This window comes from Canis aureus, chromosome 29, assembly GCF_053574225.1.
Source record: "Canis aureus isolate CA01 chromosome 29, VMU_Caureus_v.1.0, whole genome shotgun sequence".
NCBI lineage: Eukaryota > Metazoa > Chordata > Mammalia > Carnivora > Canidae > Canis > Canis aureus.
The window spans coordinates 11,346,935-11,373,446 of record NC_135639.1 but is presented as its reverse complement, the minus strand read 5'-3'; the positions used below and the strand labels follow the sequence as shown (position 1 = coordinate 11,373,446).

The window sequence follows — 26,512 nt, the reverse complement described above, 5'->3', positions numbered from 1 at the left end:
TTTGAGGAACCACCAGACTGTTTTTCAAAGCAGTGTGCCATTTTTAAAAAATGATCTATACAAGGGTATGAAGAATCCTTGGGGTTCAAATAGACAAGAATATAGATGTTCTTTCTTTTGAGAAAATATCCTTTAAAGTTTTATAGGCTTCTGTCCCATGTCTGCATATCTTACTTGGTGTATCTCATTGCCTTAATAGATAACTGTATCATTTTCCATATTTAGTTTCCCTCTAGACATCTGTTTAAAATTTTAGCTCCAGATGGACATAGATAACAACTTTTAAAGTAAAATCATCTATTTTCCTTTTCTTAAACAGTAGCAGTAACATCAGCCCTTAATCTTGGTTGTGAACTATAAGTGGCTACAGTAATAGAAAAACTAGAGGACCATCAGGGAGCTTGTGGTGGTGGTTTTCTTTTTGAGATGATGTGTATCAAAGCTGTGAATAAGGGCTTAAGCACATACTGTACAGAACTGGCTGGGCCTCTGGGAAAGGGAAGATGATCCCACTATCAGCACTGTATGTTGTAATTCTAAGAGCTCTGTCTAAACAAAGCATCTTCGGACTGGATGTGATCCCAAGAAGTTATTTTCTCTATCTTAGATCTTTAGTAAGACTAAATTTAACCCTTTTAGGATTAAAGGATGTGCTTGTCATGATGAACGCTGGGTAATTATAACAAAAACGTTTTTAAAAATGGTAGCCTGCTTCAAAAAAAAATTGTTACCCTTTTATTTTTTTTTTTATTTTTATTTTTTTCAAATTGTTACCCTTTTAAAAATGATAGTGGTCTATACTTTTCTAAAGGTAACAATGTGGAAGACTCTAAAATATTTTTTGAATTGTTTAAGGTAAATTTAAATCTGTTTAGAAAAATTGGTTTAAGAGACAGAAAGAGATTTCCAGATTAAGATGGTATCATGAGTTTGTGCTCTCCTGTAGAGATCACAGTCCTCTGAAAAACTTGGGGCCATATTTGAGTTCAGGATTTGGGGGAGTTTCAAAAGGCTAGTCCATGTATTCAATATGTACCCAGTGAGTCTGGGCATTACCCCATAATACATTACATTAATATTTATTGAAGAGTCTTACGAATATTCATACTATGGGGTATAAAGGATGACTAATAACAGCCTCATATCTATTCCGGGCATATTTAGCCATTAAATGAATTTGTTACAAACTTAAAAAATGAACTTCTAGGTTTCAGAGATTTTTGGATTTGAGGGTTGTAGATAAGAAAGTTAAGGGATATTGGGATTGGGTTGTGTTCCAAGCCGAGGAAGGGGGTAGATTGTTTTAAAAAGAAAGAAAAAGGAAAAAAAAGCAAAAGACATTGCCAGGCCTAGAGAGAAGCAGTATCTCATCTTCAGTGGGTGGTCAATTGAACTGAGACCCTAGGCCTCCTGGGTTCTGGGTCCAGAATAAGGAAGTGGGAACTGGAGATTTGGCCCCTGCAGAGTAACTTAACAAAGGGCTATAGGAGAGATGGGGCCCTGGGACCATGCACAGCGCCGAAGTCTGGTGCTGAAGTGCGACTCCCCAGCTCACGAGAGGAGGCTTGTTAGGTTGTCTATTCTGTATGGGATAATCATTCATAAAGAATTCTTCTGTCTGTTAAGCTGGTAGCACCTGCCTTAAGAAATACTAATCTGGGCAAAAGGTAAGGATGTGAATGAACACACTGGCAATCAGCATGAGGTAATTGGGATTGGTAGGAGAGATAATAGAGGAAAATAATGGAAAATGACCACTTGGTTTCTTTCTTAAGGGATCCAGTAGAGTAGTGTCATCGGTGAGGTAGGGCAACCAGAAAAGGAACAAGATTTGGGAAACAAATGTTGATTAGACTGGGAGATGCTGAATTTGAGGGACTAGTGTGTCAGTAGCTGGGAGATGTTATATTTTTGTGAACTCAAAATGAACTCATGAACTCAAAGCAAAAGAATGGCTTTAGAAATATGTAAACATACCAGTAGTTAAAATTAGGAGAGGACAGTGTTTTCTAGGCTGCATGAAGAAGGGGAAGAGAGCTAAGGCAGAACGTTGGGAAATACCACTGTGTTTAGAGACAGAAAGAGATGCCAAGGAAGAAGACTGAAAAGGAGCAGTGAGAGGAGGGAAGAGCCCAGAGTCGTGAGGACCAGAGGAAGAGACCACAGGAGTGATTGTTAGTGTCCTGTTCTTAGAGAATAAGGTTTATCCTTCTCAGAGTTGAAAAGGTCCTGGTTTTACTCTGCCCAGGAGGTCCCATTGGCCTTTCATTCTTTGACCTACATCAACTAGACCATGTTCTCACAATTAGCAGTCACTTGAACCATTTGTACCCTGCTAACTCAGAGGAGATTCTAGGGTTGAGGAATGGATTAAAAAAATACATATTCTGGTAAACTCGAACAAGGTTAAAAGATGGTAAGAGAGGGGCTCCTAGAGATCGGAACAATGCAGAGAGGAGTGAATGAAGGGTCCTGGTCCTCGGGACGTAGCAGGAAACTAGCCTTGCAGAGAAAAAGGGACTCCCCTCCTCCTAAGAGTGAGGAATCCATGGATGCAGGCAAGGTGTGGTGCTACAAGGTTACTTTAGAATAGCTAGGTCTTGAGCATCAGCTTTGAAATATTCCTGGGGGATATTTTGCTGGCTTGAATATTCTTAAGGAATAACTGTGTGACAAATGCATAACATCCAGTTTTGGAAACTAAAATTGCAACAGTCTATAACTAGGTTTGAGCATGTAAGAGTGTTATTAATATGACTAGATAATTACTAACATTCTATATAAAAATTGCTAATCAACAGTTGCTTGGTGTCATAAGCAGAAGCAGCAACGGGACTAATGGGAGAGCGTCTTTTCATTTTTTTTAATAAACTAATTTTTTATTGGTGTTCAATTTTCCAACATACAGAGTAACACCCAGTGCTCATCCCGTCAAGTGCCCCCCTCAGTGCCCGTCACCCATTCACCCCCACCCTCCACCCTCCTCCCTTCCACCACCCCTAGTTCATTTCCCAGAGTTAGGAGTCTTTATGTTCTGTCTCCCTTTCTGATATTTCCCACACATTTCTTCTCCCTTCCCTTATATTCCCTTTCACTATTATTTATATTCCGCAAATGAATGAGAACATACACTGTTTGTCCTTCTCCGATTGACTTACTTCACTCAGCATAATACCCTCCAGTTCCATCCACATTGAAGCAAATGGTGGGTATTTGTCGTTTCTAATGGCTGAGTAATATTCCATTGTATACATAAACCACATCTTCTTTATCCATTCATCTTTCGATGGACACCGAGGCTCCTTCCACGGTTTGGCTATTGTGGACATTGGGAGAGCGTCTTTTCAAAAATGCTTCTCTACTGCCCCAGTGAATCTGCACCAATGAAGATGGGGGTGTGTAGGGTATATTCATGGAAAAGGGGGAGTTACTGTTTTCCCAGGACTACCTATATGCATGCTCAATGTATGAATCTGGAGGTTGCCGTTTATATTTTACCATCAGAGATTATCCATTCATTTAACAAATATTTATTGAGACCTCTTATGTGAAGTACTACTAAGGGATTAGAGATGCAGGAGTCAATAAAACAAACATGTCTGCCATTATAAAACTTCCAGTATAGTAGATGGAAGTCAGACAATAAACATCTGCATAATAATAATTATGTGTTATGTAGTACATTGGGAAATAATATATGCTATGGGAAATACAAGTTGGACAGAGTAAGGGTAGTGGGGAAAGTGCCCAGGGGTGGAGAGATTGTGGTAAAAGGTCTGGGGAGGGGGTGTACGGGCAGAAAGGACAGCTAGAATAGAGTCCCCAAGGTGTAAGTATTCCAACATGTTGAAGAGCAGCAAGGAGGCCAGTGTGGACACAGTGTAGTAAGCAAGGGGAAGAAAGTGGTAGGTGGTGAAGGCAGTAGAGGGAAGATGAGCATCTGATTTTGGACTGGTTGAGCTTGAGATGCCTGGTGGAAATTCAAGTGGAAATATTGGGATTTGTGAATCTAGAATTTTGAGTCTAGAGAGAGCTGGGCTGGAAATATCCATTTGAGAGGGAGGAGTTGGCATATAGAAGATATCTGAAGCCATGAGACTGGGAGAAATTACCAGGGAAGTAAATGTAAATAGAGATGAGGGTCAAGAACTGAATCTCGTGGTGGTCAAGACATTAAGAAGTCAAATGGTCAGAAAGGAACCAGTAAAAGATATAAAGAAGGAAGACCAGTGAAAGCCAAGTGTACAGTGTAGCAGAGAGGATGAGGGAGCAACGAACTGTGTCAGATACTACTGAGAGTTTAAGGACCAAGAATCCACCACTGGGCTTAGCAAAATAGAAGCTTCATCGTGTTGGTCACAATGAAGATAGCAGTGTAGGCGGAGTAGTAGGGGGCTGACGGCAGACTGGAGTGGCTAAGGAGAGACATGGGAGAAGAGGGGTTGGGCGTAATGAGGAGTACAAAGGAGTGGGACACTGGTTGGCAGAGGAAGAGGCATCAACTGAAGGTGTGTTTCTATGCTGATGGGAGGTGCCCTGGGGAAGGCGGGGAAGAGAGAGCTCCTGGAGCCGTGTCCGTTTGCTTAATTCTTCTCTCCTTCCCTATCAACTTGAGATCTTGTTACTTTTGCTCACTTTTTGGGAAATTGTTAGCCCACTTTTGGCAGGACGACTGTGAGCAACTTTATCTTTTTTTTTTTTTTTTTTTTTTAGATTTTATTTATTTATTCACAATAGAGAGAGAGAGAGAGAGAGACAGAGACAGAGACACAGGCAGAGGGAGAAGCAGGCTCCATGCAGGGAGCCTGATGCGGGACCCGACCCCGGGTCTCCAGGATTGCACCCCGGGCTGAAGGGGGTGCTAAACTGCTGCGCCACCCGGGGATCCCGCAACTTCATCTTTAGTCCCCGTGTGTTCACTGGTAGAGCAGGAGTGGCAAAAAGTTGTAATCAAGTTGCAAAACCCAAGTGATTAGAAACACCCTGGTAGTGGTAATTATTTAGTAAGAAACCAGTTATAATAGGCACTTAGTAATGTTCTTAATGAGAGTCTGCCACTTAGCATAGTAATACAACTAGTATGTTGAAAAAATGGAATTACTGCATATGGTTAATAGAATCTTTGTGTAGGGCAGCCCGGACTGCTCAGCGGTTTAGCGCCACCTTCAGCCCAGGGCCTGATCCTGGAGACTGGGGATCGAGTTCCGCGTCAGGCTCTCTGCATGGAGCTTGCTTCTCCCTCTGCCTGTGTCTCTGCGCCTCTCTGTATCTCATAAATAAATAAAACCTTTAAAAAAAAAAAAAAGAATCTTTGTGTACCTTTCAGAATACTTGCTTTCTGTGTTGAGCTGCATGAAATTACTTGTAAAACCCTTGACTTTAACCAGGTGGCTTTCTTTAGAACCCCTGTACCCATCTCTTAACATGTTCTCATCCTCTTCCTCATCTTTACCAGTTGGACTGCATGTTTCTTGCAGCCTCTACTTACTGCTTCTTCAAATTTAATTAATCTGTGGTCCCAAAGAGCAGGTTTTCATCTGATTCCATTAGTGTGTGTAAAGATGGAAGGAGAAAAGAGTGGTTGGAATGTCCAGCTTTTAAGATTCCCAATAGAGCAGACTCTTGACATCTTCTCAACCAAAACACCTCAGTTAACTAGCATGAATGAATATTTTCCACAGCTAACTGTAAAGTAATGCCCCTGGAGCACAGCAGATGTGTATTTTGCAATGTTTTTAATCTTAGATGTCAATTTTCAAAGCATTAATAAACCCTACCCAAAGCATTTTATTCTTCAGTTGTATTGACTAAGAACTTGCTGTAATTATGACCCTAACCTGAATTTCCCGCTCCTAAATCCTAAGGATATCCTGTCTTATATTCTTTGCTTATCCTCTACAATAGCTTTCTAATCCTCGAAACCACAGGTGTGCTTTCTTGATCAGTTATCTGCTTGGTCATTTGAATAATAAATCTGGAAGTTTTCTTTTGACCAAAGTGCATGAGCAGTAGCGGCCACTTCTGCACTCATACTTGAACATTTAACAAGCAGATATTAATAACAATTTTCTGTTTCCTTCTAATTATTTAGCTCTGTAAGAAGCATCATTTTGGAATTAACAAACCAGAGAAGATTGTACCATCTCCCGATGACTCAAAGTTTCTACTGAAGACCTTTACGCATATTAAATCGAATGTGTCTGCGCCTAATAAAAAGAAAGTAAGAGTTTAACTAATAGGGGCTTAGAATTCATCTTTGATTAGTTTTAAATTGAAGGGTAATTTTCTTCCCAGTAAACTTGTTTTCAAACTGCTCATCTTATGAAAGCTCTATCTATGCATGGTCCTTGGGATTATATTCACTTCTCTCCTGGGAAGTTGGCTATTATCCACATAATGCTGTGACATTGAATTCCTGCGGTAATAATAGATTAATTTCTTACAGGTTAAGGAAAGTAAAGAAAAGGAGAAGTTGGAGAGAAGATTACTTGAGGAGTTACTGAAGATGTTCATGGACTCGGAATCTTTTTACTATAGCTTGACCTATGACCTGACCAATTCAGTACAGAGGCAGAGTGCTGGGGAGAGGGACCCCCGTCCCCTTTGGCAGAAGGTACTCCTCTCCTAGCTCAGAGCAGAACAGTTTCAGACCCATTTGGCTTCTCTAGGAAACCACAGACAACATGTTTCTTTTTTCTTTTTTCAATAGTGCTATCTTTTCATTTATTTATTTTATTTTATTTATTTTTTTATGAATTTATTTTTTATTGGTGTTCAATTTGTCAACATATAGAATAAAACCCAGTGCTCATCCCATCAAGTGCCCACCTCAGTGCCCGTCACCCAGTCACCCCCATCCCCCGCCCACCTCCCCTTCCACCACCCCTAGTTCCTTTCCCAGAGTTAAGAGTCTTTCGTGTTCTGTCTCCCTTTCTGATATTTCCCACTTATTTTTTCTCCTTTCCCCTTTATTCCCTTTCACTATTTTTTATATTCCCCAAATGAATGAGACCATATAATGTTTGTCCTTCTCCAATTGACTTATTTCACTCAGCATAATACCCTCCAGTTCCATCCACGTTGAAGCAAACGGTGGGTATTTGTCGTTTCTAATGGCTGAGTAATATTCCATTGTATACATAAACCACATCATCTTTATTCATTCATCTTTCGATGGACACCGAGGCTCCTTCCACAGTTTGGCTGTTGTGGACATTGCTGCTATAAACATCGGGGTGCAGGTGTCCCGGCGTTTCATTACATCTGTATCTTTGGGGTAAATCCCCAGCAGTGCAATTGCTGGGTCGTAGGGCAGATCTATTTTTAACTCTTTGAGGAACCTCCAGACAACATGTTTCTGAACTGTTCTTTCTCTACCTTTTCCAGGTTGATGACCGATTTTTTTGGAATAAATATATGATACAAGATCTTACTGAGATTGGTGTGAGTAATTGTCTCAAAAATATCCTAAGGAGTTATAGTTATTAAGCAAATATTTTAAAATTGTATTAAAATGAATTAAAAGTTTCACTAAAATGAGGTGCCTGGCTGGCTCAGTTGTTAGAGCATGTGACTCTTGATCTCAGGGCTGGGAGTATGAACCTCACGTTGGGTGTGCAGCCTACCTAAAAATTAAAAAAAAAATCTTTTTAAATATCACTAAAATATTTTGCCCTCTAGAATGGGAATTGTTTGGCTAGAAAAGCTAAGGCATTATTTAAGGCAATTCACAACTCCACTACATAGCCACAGACCTAGCTTTTTAGCTAGTTCCCATAGGTTAAGACTGTGCAACTAAAGTCCACATATTTCCTATGAAAGAGAGGTTTTGTTTGTACCCATTGGAATGTGAAGCCCAATTTATCTTTAGTGATACCATTTAACTTTCCTGTCTCTTCATCTGGGAGCTGGAGTAGACAAATCTCTAAGGACATTCTAGTACTGCCAGTATTTGAATCAGGGAAGATAGGGAATATGGTGAGATTATTGCATGAGATTACTTCCAGCTTAATGATTACTTTGTTCCTTTACTCTGTCACATATGTCAGACGATTATGACCATCCAAGGACAATTAATTCAGTCAGTCCACAGATATTCATGGAAGGCTTGCTATGTACCAGTTACTGTTTTGGACACAAAGTGGGCAAATAGTTGAATGAGTAACATGTTTTCTTGTCATTAACTTTTCAAAAATTTCAAACCTTTTTTCTCCTTTCTCTCTCTCTCTCCCCCTTGGCAGTGGTTAGTATAAATGATTTTTACTTTAGCAGTGTCTACCACTAGGTATCTGTCTTGCCTCTATTGAGAATGAGGCTTGAAAATGTTCTCACCTCTTTATATGAGGCTGATCAAACTATGACCACTGAAATTCAGTGATGGGGAGAAAAAGGTTACTGTAATGCAGATTTTTGCTGTTTGCTGACAGATTGAGCTCTAATATGTTTTGTAGAGTTTTTGTCAGACACTTCGAATTACCATTTAAAACTGATGACTTGCAGTAGAGGTGGCATTTGGCAGTGTACGTTTCTCTTTTCCTGTCACGATTTTTGCATGATTCCTAGAACAAAAATACAAATAATGAGGATGGTGGTAAGAATAATGAATGCAAATAGACGCTTCACTTCACAATTTTCAATTCTAACCACCTTCCTAAGATCCTATCTGCATGCTCCATAAAACAAAACAAAACCATGAGACTGGTCCTGGCTTATGTGGTTATGGATGGGAGGTGGGTTTGAAGGTCATGCTGAGGTTAAGGCCAGATACAGTTGTGGAGATGTGAGAGAAAGAGGGAGAACAACACTCTGGAGCCCTTCTTACCCTTTACCGTTCCTGCAGTCAGCTCGGAAATTGGAGTATTCTTAGTCTGAAAGGCACAGAAGGGGACATGTCTAACTGTAATTAATACTCTGCTAATTATGTTGGGTGACTTTGTAAAATAAGTATGGAAAGGATTTTTTTGGGGGGGAGGGGGCATTTCATTTGCTGTATGTACTTTAGTTTGGCAAGGCAAGTTTTTTCCTAAACTAGAAAACAGGTCTGTCTTCTATGCTCATAATAAAGTGTTCAGAGTTAGTTGTATTTTATTAAAGTCTTGATGCAGTGGGGAGTTTAAAAATCAACCTGTATATTATTTTTGGGTTTTGTTGTTGTTGTTCTGTGCCAAGGGGAATAACACAATAGTTAAATTTGTCAATACTTATGATAAGGCAGGAACTATGCCAAACACTTTCTACATTTTACTCATTCATACAGCCTAATTAAGTAATAGTTTTTCCTATTTCTCAAAGCAGGATTTTGAGGCATGGTGAGGTTAAGTGATTCACCAGAGTGAGTAAGAGCTTGAATTCATTACCCAGGCAGTGTGGCTTCTGTCTTCTATGCTGTGGGCCCTCTCAGGCAGCTCTTGTTTTTGTTTTTAAGACGTCTCTACACACAATGTGAGGCTCACGACCTCAAGATCAAGAGTCCTGAGTCAGTCAGGTGCCCTTCAGGCAGCTCTTTCTGAATGATGACTATAGAGAAAAGGAAAGGCTCTCCCCTTTGTCCTCCTCCCTCCCTCCTTTCTGCCATTCTCCAATAAGCAGGAAAGATGGTTAAAAAATGGGTTTCTTCTTCTAGTAGACTCACAAATATGTGCTGGCTTCCGTTTGAGTTTAAACAAGTAGCAGTGCTGTACAGAAGAGAGACAACATGATGCTCGTATTGTTTTCAGACACCAGAGGTGGACTTTTGGATTCTCCCCATTATCCAAGGTTTTGTGCAGATTGAAGAACTTGTGGTTAATTATAATGAATCATCTGATGACGAGAAAAGCAGCCCAGAGACCCCCCCTCAGGAGTCCACTTGTGTAGATGACGTTCACCCACGGTTTCTAGTGGCTCTCATTTCACGCCGAAGTAGGCACAGAGCAGGTGAGTAGAGGGCTGGAATCGTGTACAAGTTAAATTCAGAGGAAAGTGGTAAAGCTGCAGATGTGTTGAAATGCTAATGACAATAATGGATTTGGAAACATAATTGGCTTTAAAGTGCTCAGTGACTCTAAATAGTGTGATGTAATTGGGGACCAATTTCTAGAGGGAGGTGAATGGGGGAGAGTTAACAAAAGCAGAAAGAAAAGGAGGTATATATATGGAGAAGAGAAGAGAGTCACTTGGGATATGCTTCTAAATACCATTGTTCCCACTGACAGCATGTATCACGGTAATAAATCCTTTCTGAGTGCTAGAACCCTTGGGAAAACCCTTCCCTTTCAGTTCACAGAAAGTATCTTCACTTCAACTTTTAAAAAACAATGATGCATATAGTTATGAGTTTTGGGGAAGTTGTTGCTGCTCTGTCTGGCAGTTTCACATTAGATCCTTGGAGCTCTGCTGAAAGGCATACTTGGTTAAGAAGGGTGTCTAATCAGACTCAATAATTTTTTTTTATGTTGCTGTTTTCTGTTTTAACTGTCTTTTTAGGAATGCGTTATAAACGGAGAGGAGTGGATAAAAATGGGAATGTTGCAAATTATGTGGAAACTGAGCAGTTAATTCATGTTCATAATCATACTTTGTCATTTATTCAAACACGAGGCTCTGTGCCTGTCTTTTGGAGCCAGGTTGGGTATCGATACAATCCACGACCCCGGCTGGACAAAAGTAAGCCTGTCAGTTACTTGGTTTGCAAATGATGATTTCAGAGAGAATTTTTTTTTTTTTAAACATTAGGTACTTTCTGGGTTTGGATTTGCTGGATTAGATACTTCATTTAAAACAATAACCCATGGTGAAATTTAATAGTGAAATAGTATTTGCAAGAGTAATAACCATTATTGACCATCTGAGTAAGTTATTTAACAATAAAAAATTCCCTAACAATAGGGTAAAACATAGCTTATTTCACAGATTTTAAACTGTTGTTTCCTTGGGGAGTACTTTCTTAAATGCTTACTTTCAGAAAAGGGTAAATAAATATAGCCAATATTAATAGAAGCAGAAAATATCTGAAGATGGCATCTACAAAAAATAGATATGTCTTTACTCAGATGTCTCACTGTGAGGGGTTTGTTGTTGTTTCAAATATTGAGGATTTAATTTCTTCCAGTATTTTAACTGTAGCACTGGAATAGCTAAGTAATGTCAATCTAACCAGATTACTCAGTGAGGTTGATTTTTAAAATTGTTTACAGAATATTTTCCTCCCCAAACTCAATATATATTTATGAGAATCCAGTAAACCTTCAGTTTTTAATACTCATATTTGTAGAAAGGTTTTTAGTCTCTTATAAACTACATGGAATCCTGTTTCTAACAATAGGCCGGATGCATGGACAATAAAGGTCCTAGTCTCACAGTGTGCACTTCCAATGTAGTTCAGTTCCAGTTGAGAAGAAAGGAATCTAAGATCTTTGTCTTAGCATTTTATTATAAAATACTGTTTTAGACCATCTTAGTTACATTTGGTTGTCAATAAATTATTGAAAAATAAAAGTAAAGATGGAATAGACACTAATTGCTGTCTCAAACATTGGAAGGAAAAATAGATTTTGTATCACTTCTTTGTAGGTGAAAAGGACACTGTTGCCTATTTCTGTGCCCATTTCGAAGAACAACTGAAAATTTACAAAAAACAGGTGGGCTTTGATCTGTAGTAATAAAATGTTCCTTCATACTCAGCCATGGATATGTATCTGTTTCTTTAAATTTTATGAAAATAACAATGTACTATTTGTAATTAAGCAAAATGGCATCTTGTCATGAAGTTGACCACATAAGCTAATGGAATTTTCAATATTTTTTAGGAAGAATTATCACTGTACTTTAGAATATTTTTAGATAAGAGATTAGTCTACTGCTGGTTCATTATTACAGGCCAAGAGTATCTAGAGTAAGAAATGAAAGCCATCTCTTTGTACAACATAGTTGCACCTCCTGAAGATATTAGTGTATCTCTCAGTATTCTTTTTTTCTCTACCCATCTTTCATGTGTAGGAATATGATCATGTAGACTAAAATCAAGTGAAAACTGTTAAGAAAATTCCAAGTTCAATAAGATGACCAGGTTTCAGATACAAGATTCATATAGAATAATCAGTAAGTCTTATCCATTAGCAATGAGCAGTCTGAATGTGTAATGCTATAGGATGCATTTTTCTGACAGTCTTCAACAAAAAGAAAGAAGAAATTACCTAAAACCCAATAAACATACAAAAAAGGTAGCATGTGTATGGAGGCGGGGGGGTGGGAGGAAGAATGACTAAAGAACACAAAAGAAAAACTGAATAAATGGAGAGAAAATACCATGTTCCCGGAACAAGGGACTAATACTGAATAGGTGTCAGTTCTTCCAAAATTAATATATAAATTTTGTGCAGTCCCAAAGAAAGCTGAGCAGGAAAATAAAAAGCAAACCCTCAGATGAAAGAAATTATAATGTTTGATAAGCGAAAAAGGCAGGTAATTGAGGAAATGAAAACTCACACATTACTAATGGAAATGTGTTGGTACAGCTGTTTCAAATGGTATTATCAATCAAAATAAAATATGCGTATATTGTTAGTCCAAATAGTTTTGCTTTTTGATATCTATCTATGTATTATATACAGAAATCACTTTCTGGTAGATATGGACCTGAATGTGAAAAGTTAAACCATAGGGGACCCCTGGGTGGCTCAGCGGTTGAGTGTCTGCCTTTGGCTCTGGGCATGATCCCAGAGTCCCGGGATCGAGTCCCACATCAGGTTCCCTGAGTGGAGCCTGCTCCTCCCTCTGCCTATGTTTCTGCCTCTCTGTGTGTCTTTCATGAATAAATAAAAAAAAATCTTTAAAAAAAAGAAAATTAAACCATAAACCTTCTAAAGGAAAATATGGAAGGTCTTTTTTTTTTTTTTTTTTTTTTTTTAAGACTCAGGACCTTAGCTCAGCCTCACTTTGGTGCCCCTAGAACATCTTTTTGACCTCAGGTCTTAATCATTACTTAAAAAGTGCTAACTTGATGAGAAAATATCAATACATTAAACTTTACTAAATTTTTAACCTTTATTGAAGTTTTATCATTTATTTATTGAAACTGTGTTAAACTTAGGACTAAAATCACCAACCATGATGAAAAAATTAATAAATTAGACTTTATTAAAATAAAGAATTTCTGGGGGTGCTTGGCTAACTCAGTCCAGAGAGCATGTGACTCTTGATCTTGGGGTCGTGAGTTCAAGCTCTACATTAGGTATAGAGATTACTGCTTCTCTCTTCCCTCACACTACTCTCTCTCAAATAAATAAATCTTTTTTAAAAAATAAGGAACTTCTGTTATTTAAAGTCACTGCTAAGAGAACAATAGCAATTCACAAAGTAGGAGAAGATATTTCAGATTTTTTTTTTAAAGATTTTATTTATTTATTCTTGAGAGAAAGGCAGAGACACAGGCAGAGGGAGAAGCAGGCCCCATGCATGGAGCCCGACGTGGGACTCAATCCCAGGTCTCCAGGATTACACCCTGGGCTGAAGGCAGCGCCAAACCGCTGAGCCACCCAGGCTGCCCAGATATTTCAGATTTTTAAATACATAACTAGGACAAAAGACTCCTATCTAGAGTTGTTAAAAAAACAAAACAAAACAAAAAACAAAAAAAAAAAACCTCTTATAAAACCCTAAAAAAAAAAAAAAAAAAAAAAAGGATATATGTCCTAAAAGAAAACTGGACAAAAGATTTCAGCAGATGTTCCTGAAAAAGTATATTTAACATGCCAATAAAGCATATGAAGGGTGTTCCACTTCATCAGCCATTGGGGAAATGCAAACTAAAACAACTTACACACCACAATGACTACAATGAAAAGATAGTATATGCCAAGTTTTGTTAATAAGGATGTGGAACAACAGGAACTCTAATAACAAAATTTCTAAAAATCTACCTGAGAGAAACACGTGTTCAATCCAGGAGGCATGTACAAGAACATTTATTGCAGCATCAAAGTAACCTGTTCTTCAGAAGGTCAACAGAATAAAGTATGGCACATTTAAAATGTTGAATACAGTTGCTTAGAAATGAGGTAGATCTGTGTATACTAGCATGGAAAGACCTTAAAATCACATAGTAGAATGAGAATAGACTGTGTAACAGCATATGGTGTGTTGCCATTTAAAACCCACCAAACAAAAGCGTATTATTTATATACATGTAATTCTTTTCCATATATATATGTTCTCACACATCTATGGAGTGCACGTTTATATAAGCATACTTTTATATGGGCTAAAAGAGAACCTACCACTGCCCACCAGTGTAACTCCAGGGAAGGCTGTGGGTCTGGGTTGCAGTGAGGAAGGATTTGACCTTTATCTACATTTGAACTTTTTACAATGTGAGTTAAGTTCATGTATCAGCAATATGTAATTGCTGATAATATGCTAATTATAACTAGCATTACAGAGAATAAACCACTGTTTAGATGTTAATATATAGGGGCACTTGGAGGGCTCAGCTGGAGGAGCCTGTGATTGTTGATCACGGGATCATGGGTTTGAGCCCCATGTTGGGTATAGAGATTACTAAAAAATAAATTAAAACTTCTTAAAAATGTTAACCTGTAATCATTGTGAGAATTGTAACAATACAGAGATGTATGAAGGAATTGGAAGAAATAACCTCTCATCACCCTCATCCCTACTCTGTGTTGACTTTCAAAACCTGTTTGTACACATCAGTTTTATCAGTGTATGTACTGAGCAGACCCCTCTTCCTTTCTAACAGTACCCTAGAAATGCTCCCTTATCTACCCGCATCCTCTGGGTCACTGTTCTCAGACAGGTGGACCTGCATGTCAGTCTGCCTCAGTCAGGATGGCACCACTGTTCCTGTTGCCAGTGATTGGTTTAGGCACTGGCCTGTGTGTATTCATTGGCAGTTTGACCAGTGAGGTACGACATGAGGGAAGTCTGCCGGGAAGCTTCGGGGATTGATTTCCTGCTCTAATAAAAAAGAGATACGGGAACCAGCAGTCCCTCCGTGGTAGTTGTGTCTGGATTTGACGTACTGCCGCGGCTGTGTCGAAACTGTGAGTGAACTTAGCCTGAGAACTGGCCAGTATGCCGAGGACGGCAGAAAAGATGGAAAGATTTGGTACTGGTACCACTGAATTAAGCAATTCTGGAAACATGCAACCTCCAGACTTCTTGTTCTAAGATCTGAGTCAGTGATTTGTCAGTTGCAGCAAAAACCATCTTGACACATGCATATTTACACACATAAAATCAAGCCAAAAGGGGGCTGTACCATATATACTATTCTGTAACTTTTCACTTAATATTTCATGGCTGCTTTTTCTCTATTTCTCTATTGGTGGACCCTTAGTCTGTAGTTTTGCTTATGTAAAAATTTTCCAGAAAACAATGTTCATATATTATGGGACACTCATGTGCTTTATAGAATATATTTCTAGAAGTAGGATGGCTAGATCAAACAGTATGCATTTAAACGTGATACCTACCACTCTGATGTTCCCAAAGAGATCACAAGAGTTTATTCTGTCAGCAACTGGAGCCAGTGCTCATTTCCCCATATATTCACCAATGCTGACTCTATTCAGGATTCAATTTTTGCTTTTACATAGATGAAAACTAGTTTTCTGTTATAAATTTGTATTTCCTTGGGGTTTAAAAAAAGTTTTTGTTTAAATACCAGTTGGTTGGGATGCCTGGGCAGCTCAGTGGTGAGCGTCTGCCTTTGGCTCCAGTCAGGATCCCGGAGTCCTGGGATGAAGTGCCGTATTGGGCTCCCTCTGGGGAGCCTGCTTCTCCCTCTGCCCATGTCTCTGCCTCTCAGTGTGTCTCGCGAATAAATAAATAATATCTTAAAAAAATAAATTCCAGTTAACATACAATATATTGTTAGTTTCAGGTGTATAAGATAGTGATTCAACACTTCTATACAACACTTCCATACAATACTTGGTATTCATCGAAACAAGTGCACACCTTAATTCCCATCACCTATTTCTCCTGTCCCCCCCATGTCCCCTCCAGTAACCATCAGTTTGTTGTTCTCTATAGTCAGAATCTGTTTCTTGGTTTGTCTCTCTGATTATTAACAAAATTGTAACTTCATGTTTATTGACTCTATATATTTTCTCCTGTGAATTTCCTCTGTATCGTTTATTCTTTTTTTCTTACTGAATTTATAGCATTCTTACATATTAATTGGTTTTATGTTATAGTTCTTTATTTCTTTTTGTTCTGTTGTTTTACCTTTGCTTACTTGTATTGTCATCAGGTATAGAGGTTCCAGATTTTTATGTTGTCACATTTGTCCATCTTTTTCTTTATGCCTCTGGTTTTTATCTATGCTTAGAAAGTCCTGTCCTGTCCTACAGTTATGGAAAGATCGCCCCAAATATTCTTCTAGCTTTTTTATAACTTAAAAATATTTAGGTCATTAATGCATCTATAACTTACATGTTAACTAGGGAGCTAGTCTAAGTTTTCCCCCCACAATATGGGCAGACGATTATTCCAGTACTATTTATAGAATATTTTGTATTTCTCCCAGAATGGTATTGTTATCCTGTTTTAGATTCCTCGGTGTACATAGGTCTGTCTCTAAGCTGTCCTCTTTTATAGGTCCTTCATCTGTTTCTACATAAGTACTACCATCTTAATTGCTATAGACTTAGAGTATGTTTTACTCTTCAATAGGTCCTCTTTTATTATTAGTTTTCAGAACTTTTTCCACATTAGTTTTCAGAACTTTATCCTTCCAGATGAACTTTAGAAGTAACTTGTCAGCTCCATAGAAAGATCCTGATCAAATTTTAATTGGGATTGTTGAATATTTAGATTCATCTGGGGAGACTTGGCATCTTTACAATATCTGGCTATCTGGAACCATAATGTATCTTTCCATTTACTCAGATTTTCTTTTATGTATTTCAGCAAAGTTTTATAGTGTCCATAGGTAGGTCTTGTATATGTCTTTAAAAATTATTCTAAATAATTTAAATACATGCTATGACAAAGGACCTGGTTTTTATCATGTACTCTAATGGGTTATTGCAAATACATAATGCATAAAAAAGCTATTAATGCTGTTGACGTGATTCTCATACACCTAAATGTAACAAGTGAAAATCTAATTTTATGGGAAAAAATTGATGCTTGAGTGGATAAATTTCTAATTATGACTATAAAATATTTCTAAAACGTAATTCCAAATAAATTGATTAAAGACCATATTGAGTTTTTAACACCTAATTAAACTGAACTTCTTTTTCCTTACTCTCACAGGTTATTATTAACTTGGTGGACCAGACAGGCAGGGAGAAAATTATTGGCGATGCTTACCTGAAGCAAGTGTTACTCTTCAACAGCTCACACCTCACTTATGTCTCATTTGACTTCCATGAGCACTGGTAAGAGGGCTTCCTGGTGGGAGTTTTAATCAGTTCCATTGTTTGTGGTATGTGCTGCCACAGTGACTTTAGCTTCTCCTCTTCCTTTGGGCAGAAAAACTTCTTGTTGTTACTTAGTTTTAATTTTCATATGAGCTTTATTTTGGCTAAAAATTTAGTTGTTCCTGAAATATTTAGACTTTCTTTCACAAAAGAACGTGTAGATGGAGAGTTCCATTTTTCCTTCTATCACTCAAAGAACGTCTGGAGGATTTCTTTTCTGCTTGGGTCCAAGCCTGGCAAAAGTAATTGAGTCTCCTTATTTAAAAATCATTGTTGTCTCATCTTTATACTATATTAATAGTACTTCTTTCCCTATGGACAGACTTTACTAGAGTTTGCTCTGGAAAAACAACTGGTGAATCATTTTGATGGTAACTTTAACCTATGTGTATTCTGAAAGCCAGGTTCTTTTGTCATAATACTTGCTCTAATGTAGGTTCGCTTACCCAGGCGTATTGAAGATTTGGTGGGGAAAGAAGCTTCTGATTCCTGCAATATGTTTCAGTGTATTCTTAAATATATTTTCCTTCACAATGCAGATTAATTGTAAGCATGTATATAGTTGCCTATGTAATTTATAGTAGTACTTAAAGCAATAAATGTTTAAATTTTTAACTTAAAAAATTTTCCAAGCTACTTTAAATATTGTATCTTAAGCTAAAAAAGAAAGAAAGGAAAAAAAAAGGCCCAGTTCCTAAAGATTTTTTTTTCTTTTGGCATGTATTTTAGCCGCGGAATGAAGTTTGAGAATGTTCAAACACTAACAGACGCCATTTATGACATTATTCTTGACATGAAGTGGTGTTGGTAGGTATTTCATGAGTCAATTTGACAAACTCTTGGTCTGTGAAATCATATGTATTTGGCACTACTAAGCATTAAAATAATAGCAAGCTGGAAAAGCATTTTTATTTTTCTTGTTTTGCTCCCCAGTTCTTGTTCTTTACAAGAGAGTGTGTGTCATTAGGCAGTGTTAGCTTTAAACAGGGAAAAGGTGTCAGGTGGTCAGGCAAGATGGAATGGCATGCACTATGGCTGTTCTTTAATTCCCTCTAATGCTCCATAGTCTGTATTTCCTCTTTGTCTTCTTTCTTAGCATTCCTAACATGGCATTGGGGTACTTGGTCTCAGTTTGCAGGCATTTCAGAATTATCAGAGAAGGAAGATGATTCTCAGACTGCAGGAGGGATATGTAGGAATAAGAAATTGGCTTAAAGCATAGGAGAGAACATTCTATTAGACTTTAAGGCAACAGGTGGCCAGAGAAATTAGATGCACAAGGCATGCTACAGGACTCCTCACCAAGTGGTAAAGTGACTTTGTCTGTTCAAGCTAGATGCATTTAGGTGTGTTTCTCCTCGGAGTCAAAAGGGAGGGACAGGATGGTGATTTAAAGCGCCTTCTGGCTTTAACATAGACGAGCATAATTTGGGGGTTGTGTCAGCTCTACCTAGTAGTTGTGAGACTTGGGACAAGTCATTCTGCACCTCAGTTTTATTTTTCTTCAAAACAGATATAATAATGTCTGTCTTATGAAGTTACTGTGTAAATGAGTAACAGTATCTACAAAGTACTCAGTGATGCCTGTCACATAACATTCCAAACAAATGAATAGCCAGTGCTGCTGTTGTTATTGCTATACTCTAAAGAATTGTGGTTTTTGAAAACCTTATTAAGGTATTTTATATTGTATAATAATCCCATACTATTTTTAAAAAGGGTTGATCAAGCTGGGGTAATATGTAAACAAGAAGGAATTTTTCGAGTCAATTGCATGGACTGCCTGGATCGCACCAATGTGGTTCAAGCCGCCATCGCCCGAGTGGTCATGGAACAGCAGGTAATTGGGGGTCTATTAGATTGTAACTATTCATTTCTAATTTTTTTCCACATGTGAACAAAAAACTAAAATCTTTCTTCTGTAGAACATTTACAGCATATAGGCATTCTCGTGACATTGAAACCTGGAAAGTACAACCTTCACTAGAAATAAGTTGAATTAAGTGGCATTTTCTTAAGAACTCGTTTCAAAAATGTGAGGCCCAACATTTCAGTGTTGATTGGGTGGCGCTGTGTGGTCACACACCTTTTTTCTCTCAGTTCCAAATCCTGCCTTATGTATTGGGGCCTGAAGGTCTCCAGCACTTTCTGCTCAGCCAGCTGCCTTTGTGTTAGGCTCTGCTAGTACCAGCTGCCAAAGGAAGACAGTGAAGCTGGAGGAGGAGGAAGGGGGCAAGCTTTGTCACCTGTGTCATAGCCCTCGTAGTGCCTTCTCTGTCACTGTTGCCTCCTTTGGCACCTAAGAAACCAGCCTTTACTCTCTACCCCCCAGTTGGTGGCAGCTGCTTCCTGTAGCCCTAACATCTGTTACTCAGTGTCCCCTTTTAGATCTTTCACCCCCTATCACCTGAGTAATGAATTTTTTTTTTTAAGATTTTTAAAAGTTTATTTTTTCATGAGAGACACACAGAGAGAGAGAGAGAGAGAGAGAGAGAGAGAGAGAGGCAGAGACATAGGCAGAGGGAGAACTAGGCTCCCTGCAGGGAGCCCACTGTGGGACCCAATCCCCAGACCTGGGATCATGCCCTGAGCCAAAGGTAGACACTCAATTGCTGAGCCACCCAGGCATCCCCAAGAGTAATGAATTTTCAAGGTGGAAATTCTTAGCACAGTTTTTGGGCGTTTTGGATAGAATGTAGTGACTGTTTTTTGAGACCATGAGTCTGTTCCTTCTAACATTGCACTCAAGCAGCCAGATTTTGACTGTAAACTGTGGCTCCACAACATATTAGGTGTTGACCCCATGCAAAAAGCTCAACATCTCTAAACTTCTATCTCTTCATCCTTAAAATGGACATAATAAGAGTATTGATTGCAGCGGGTTATGAGGAGTAAATGAGATAATTTGTATTAAAAAAGCTCTTTGAACCCCAGCCTCAGCACAGAGTTCACACTTACTGGGCACTTGTTGCTCTGCTACTGCTAATATTATTGTTGTCTCAGTAGGCTTTTTTGATAGTTTCACTTCATAGCCAAATTTAAAACAAAGACCAAATATGTAATAATTAAAAAGTACATCAGAACAGTATAAATATTTCATTCTACTTAATTATGTGTAGCAGTTGATAAAACTATCTCTCAGTTGTGCTTTATTTTGGAAAAGTCTGAAAACACCATTTCTTTTATTTAAGAGTCTGAAAAGGTATGTGAACATGCTTCCTCTTTCCATGGTGTGTATCTTATGTTATGGTTTCCTGATTTATATGTAGCTAATCCACCAATGTGTTAATTTTAGCTGAAAAAACTAGGTGTGATGCCCCCAGAACAGCCACTGCCTGTGAAGTGCAATCGGATCTATCAGATAATGTGGGCCAACAACGGTGACTCCATCAGCAGGCAGTACGCGGGGACCGCTGCTCTGAAGGTGAACGTCGATAGTAGCTGCTGTGGGTCATTCTATGGGACACAGGATGGGGTGTTAAGCCAACTTTATTTTTGAGAGAAAGATATTTGGGCTACAGATGGTAATCTGTGTATTTGACTCCTTTCTGGAATGTTTGGCTCAGGCAGGGGTCACATATTCAGATTCTGCTGGGGCCAGGTAAGGTGGCCACCCATTAGATGAAAGGAGGCCATGGGTACAGACCTAAGGAAGAGCATCTGTCTCTGAAGGGCGCTGTTCTACTGCTTCTGTATGGGGACAGAGGCCCAGTGTTGCCAGATCTTCCAGTATTTCAAGGGAGTTTGGAAATTTGGAATTTCATGTGAAATAGTCGGTTTTTAAGATGTTACATAGATAAAACATGTCTATTGGTAGAATTTGGTTCCTAAGTATGATACTTTGCCTCCCCTGAATTTGAATCCCAACCCTGCCCCTTACTAGCTTTGTGTCTGTCTCTTCATTTGTAAAACAGGATAATACTAGACACACTTGAAGATTGTCATGGGATTATATGAGTTAATGCATGTGAGGAATTAGACCATTCCCTGGCACACAGTAAATGCTGAAGAAATGTTTTATTATCTTTTCCTGGTTGTTATGAATAAGTCTTTTGAAGATCCTACAGAGCTAACCTTCACAGAATTTAATTAATTTATTTTTTATTTAAAAAAATTTATTAGTGTGCACAAGAGAGAGTGAGAGAGCACCAGCTGAAGGCTGAAGGGAGGGGCAGAGGGAGAGGGAGAAGCAGGCACCCCATACAGCAGGGAGCCTGATACGGGGCTCAGTCTCAGGATCCTGGGATCATGACCTGAGCCAAAGACAGATGCTTGACTGACTGAGCCACCCAGGTGCACCACAGAACTTAATTTAAATGTGAACTATACTTATTGGTCACCAAGTACTCCTGTGGGCAATACGAAATAAGAAATGGTTGAATTAGTTTAAATTAGTTCTGTTAATTTTCCTTCAAGGTAATAGTTCATCTCAAGATATTTCTTACAAAAATCAAGTCTCAACAGGCATAAGATAGTCCATCTTTGGTTGAGTGATAAATATCAAAAAGTTTTTTATTAATTAAGGAAATTAGACTTTAGGAGTCATTGTACAAGTTACTGGTTAAAGACAAATGAACACCTACATATATAAAGCAAATACTAACAGAATTAAAGGGAGAAATAAATAGCAGTATGATAACAGTAGGGGACTTTAATACCTCCCCCCTTTTTTAAGATTTTATTTATTTATTCATGAGAGACACAGAGAGAGGCAGAGACACAGGCAGAGGGAGAAACAGGCCCCATGCAGGGAGCCCAATGTGGGACTCGATCCTAGGTCTCCAGGATCACATCCTAGGCTGAAGGCAGCACTTAAACTGCTGAGCCACCCGGTCTGCCCAATACCCCCTTTTCCACAATGGATCATCCAGGCAAAAAATCAATAAGGAAATAGCAAATTTGAATAGGACTGTAGACCAAATGGACCCAGCAGACATATATAGAACATTTCATCCAGCAAGAGCAGAATACACATTCTTTAGAAGCCCACGTGGGACATTTTCCAGGGCAGATCATAGGTTAGACCACAGAACAAGTATCAACAAGTTCAAAAAGATAGAAATTATATCAGGTATCTTTTCTGACCACAGTGGTTTGAAACTAGAAATCAGTGACAGGAAAATTGGAAAATTCATAAATATGTGGTAATTAAACAGCACTCTCCTAGACAATCAATGGGTCAAAGAAGAAATCAAAAAGGGAAATAGAAAAATACCTTGAAACAAATGAAAATGGAAGCACAACATACCAAAACTTACCAGATATAGCAAAAGCAGTTCTAAAGGGAAAGTTTAGGGGATGCCTGGATGGCTCCTGTTTGGCACCATGCCCAGGGCATGATACTGGAGTCCCCGGATCAAGTCCCACATTGGGCTCCCTGCATGGAGCCTGCTTCTCCTTCTGCCTATGTCTCTGCCTCTCTCTTTCTCTGTCTCTTGTGAATAAATAAATAAAATCTTAAAAAGGGGGGGGGGGGTTATAGCTATAAATGCCTAAATTAAGAAAAAAGAAAGATCTCAAACATCCTAACTTTACACCTCAAGGAACTAGAAAAAGAAGAAAGTTAGCCCAAAATTACCAGAAGGAAGGAAATAATAAAGATTAGACCAAAAATATTTGAAAGAGAGACTAGGGAAAAAAAACAATAGAAAAGATCAATATAATTAAGAGTTGGTTTTCTAAAGAGATCAACAAAATTGACAGGCCTCAGCTAGACTAATCAAGAAGAAAAAGGACTCAAAATTATAAATGAAAGTGTCATTACAAATGATATCACAGGGATCCCTGGGTGGCGCAGCGGTTTGGCGCCTGCCTTTGGCCCAGGGCACGATCCTGGAGACCCGGGATCGAATCCCACGTCGGGCTCCCGGTGCATGGAGCCTGCTTCTCCCTCTGCCTATGTCTCTGCCTCTCTCTCTCTCTCTCTCTCTGTGACTATCATAAATAAATAAAAAAAGATTAAAAAAAAAGATTAAAAAAAAAAACAAATGATATCACAGAAATGCCTAGAATCACAGGTGACTACTCTTTACAATTATATGCCAACAAATTGGACAACTTAGAAGAAAAGGGTAAGTTTCTAGAAACTTACAACCTACCAAGACTGAACTTTGAAGAATTAGAAATCTGAGCCAGTGAGTGAGGAGTAAAGAGATTGAATCAGTAAGCAAAACCTACCAAGAAAGAAAAGCCCAGGGCTTACATGGTTTCACTGGTGAATTCTATCAAATATTTAAAGAAGAAATAATTCCCTCTCAAATTCCCTCTCAAATTCTTCCAAAAAGTGGAAGGGAAAGGAACATTCTGAAATTCATTTTATGAGGCCATGATACCAAAGACAATTCATTACAAGAAAAGACAATTATAGGCCAAGATCTCTGACCAACATAGATGCAAAAATCCTCAACAAAATGCTAACAAAACAAACTCAACAGCATGTTGAAAGGATCACACATCATGATCAAGTGGAATTTATCTCTGGGATACAAGGATGGTTCAACATGCTTAAATCAATAAATGTGACATGCCACATTAATAGAGTGGAAGGTAAAAGTCATATAGTCATTTTAGTAGATGCAGAAAAAGCATATGACAAAGTTCAACATCCTGAGAAAAACTCTCAACAAATGTGGTATAGAAGAAAATGTACTTCAACATAGTGAAGACCATATATGACAAATCCACAGATAACATCATATTCAGTGGTAAAAGCTAAACGCTTTCCCTTTAAGATCAGGAACAAGACAAGGGTGCCCACTTACCACTCCTATTCATGATAGTAATTTAATTCTAACCAGCATAAGCAGGCAAGAGAAAGAAAGAAAAAGCATCCAAATTAGAAAGGAAGAAGTAAGATTATCTGCAGATGACATAATCTTATCCTTAAAAAAAATCCTAAAGACTCCACCAGAAAATTGTTAGAACAAGTTAATTCAGTAAAGTTGCAGGATACAAAACCAGCATACGAAAATCAGTTGCATTTCTATATACTAACAACAAACTATCTGAAAAAGAAATAAAACAATTCTATTGACACTTGTATCAAAAACTATAAAAATATTTGGAATAAATTTAACTAAAAAGGCAAGAGATGTGTACAATGAAGATTATAAGACAGTGATGAAAGGAAGACACAAATGGAAAGATATCCTGTGTTCATAGATCAGAAAAATTAATATTGTTAAAATTTTCATAATACCCAAAGCCGTCTATAGATTAAATGCAATCCCTATGAAAATTCCAATAGCATTTTTCCCAGAAATAGAAAAAGAGATCCTAAAATTCATGAGCCCACAGACCCCTTAATAGCCAAAGCAATCCTGAGAAAGAAAGAACAAAGCTGAAGGCATCACTTGCCCTGACTTCAAACTTTGTTACAAAGCTATAGTAATCAAAACAATATGAGACTGGCATAAATCCAGACTCATAGACCAACAGAATAGAACTGAGAGCTCAGAAAGAAACCCACACATATACAGTGAACTAATATTTGACAAGGGAACTAAAAATACTCAATAGGGGAAGATAGGCTCTTCAAGTAAATGGTGCTGGGAAAACCAGATACAATGTGAAAGAATTAAGTTTGGCCCTCATGTCACAAAAATTAACTTGAAATGTATTAAAGATTTAAATGTAAGACCTGAGGCTTTACAGTTTGATCCTACAAGAAAACATGGGGTAAAGCTCTGAGGCATTGATCTCAGCAGTAATTTTTTTTTTTTGGATGTGACACCAAAAGCATAAATGAGAAGAGTAAAAATAAACAAATGGGACTACATTAACTACAAAGCTTTAGCACAACAGAAGAAACAATTAACAGAATAAAAAAACAACCTTTGGAATGGGAGACACTATTTGCAAAACCTGATAAGGGGCTAGTATCCAAAATATAATAGTTACTCCATAGCTCAATAACAAAAAACGAAAATAATCTGACTAGGAAAATGGGCAAAGGACCTGAACATTTTTCCAAATAAGACATACAAATGACCTATAGACACATGAAAAGATGCTCAACATCAATAATTATCAGAGAAATGCCCATCAAAACCACAGTAAATAACCACCTCATACTAATTAGAATTGCTGTTACCAAAGACAAGATAACAAGTATTGGCAAGAATGTGGAGAAATGTACATTGTTTGCAGGAATGTAAATTGGCACAGCCATCATGGAAAACAGCATGGAAAGTCCTTAAATTAAAAATAGAACAGGGAGCACCTGGATGGCTCAATGGGTTAAGCATCAGACTGTTGGTTTCAGCACAGGTCATGATCTCATAGGTGGTGGGATTGAGCCCAACATCAGGCTCTGTGCTCAGGGCAGAGTCTGCTTGAGATTCTCTCCCTCTGCCCCTCCCCCAACTCATATGATCTCTTTTTTTTTTTTCTCTCTAAAATAAACTTAAGAACGTTATTTAAAAAATAGAATGGCCATATGATCCAACAATCTTATTTATGGGTATATATTGAAATTAAATCAGTATCCCAAAGAAATAGCTGCACTCCCATGTTTGTTGCAGCATTATTTTCAATAGCCAAGACCTAAAAACAACCAACCTGTGTCCAATGGTGGATAAATGTTGAGTGAGTGAGTAACTGGAGTGAGTGTGTGTGTGTGTGTGTGTGTGTGTGAGAGAGTGATGGAATATTCAGCCGTAAAAAAGAAGCAAATGCTGCCTTTGAAAACATGTGGGTGAACCTTGAGGGCATTGTGTTAAGTGAACTTAAGCCAGAGAAAGACAAATACTGCATGATCTAAAAACGTCACATCAACTCTTAAAAATAAGAGTTGACTGGTGCTTGCCAGGGGATGGGGGAAATGGAGAGATGTTGGTCAAAGGGTACAAACTTCGAGTTAAGTCACTGTCATCTAGGGACTTGCTCTGACACCTCCGTTGTGAAAAGCAAGAGTAACAAAACAATGTAAATCTTCGTTGGATCATTCTACAGCAATTTAATGGGCAGTAAAGTACGGAAATTGCTATTCTTTCTCCATATTCACACACATCCACATGCACTGGCTAAATCCCATTGTAATAAACTCTAGGGAACTGTCCACACTTTCCCACATTGGAAAT

General features: G+C 38.3%; 1 protein-coding gene across 2 annotated transcripts in view; it reads left to right on the top strand.

Moving 5' to 3' along the window:
- Positions 1 to 26,512, top strand: part of INPP5F (inositol polyphosphate-5-phosphatase F) — an 87,259-nt gene that overhangs the window by 42,883 nt on the left and 17,864 nt on the right. For both annotated transcript variants that reach the window (XM_077877422.1, XM_077877423.1), the window contains exons 4-13: positions 6,092 to 6,220; positions 6,446 to 6,613; positions 7,387 to 7,443; positions 9,717 to 9,915; positions 10,465 to 10,644; positions 11,551 to 11,618; positions 17,266 to 17,390; positions 18,162 to 18,239; positions 19,152 to 19,272; positions 20,728 to 20,856. In XM_077877422.1, coding sequence (XP_077733548.1) covers positions 6,092 to 6,220; positions 6,446 to 6,613; positions 7,387 to 7,443; positions 9,717 to 9,915; positions 10,465 to 10,644; positions 11,551 to 11,618; positions 17,266 to 17,390; positions 18,162 to 18,239; positions 19,152 to 19,272; positions 20,728 to 20,856 — 1,254 coding nt within the window. The remainder of the gene's footprint in view (positions 1 to 6,091; positions 6,221 to 6,445; positions 6,614 to 7,386; positions 7,444 to 9,716; positions 9,916 to 10,464; positions 10,645 to 11,550; positions 11,619 to 17,265; positions 17,391 to 18,161; positions 18,240 to 19,151; positions 19,273 to 20,727; positions 20,857 to 26,512) is intronic.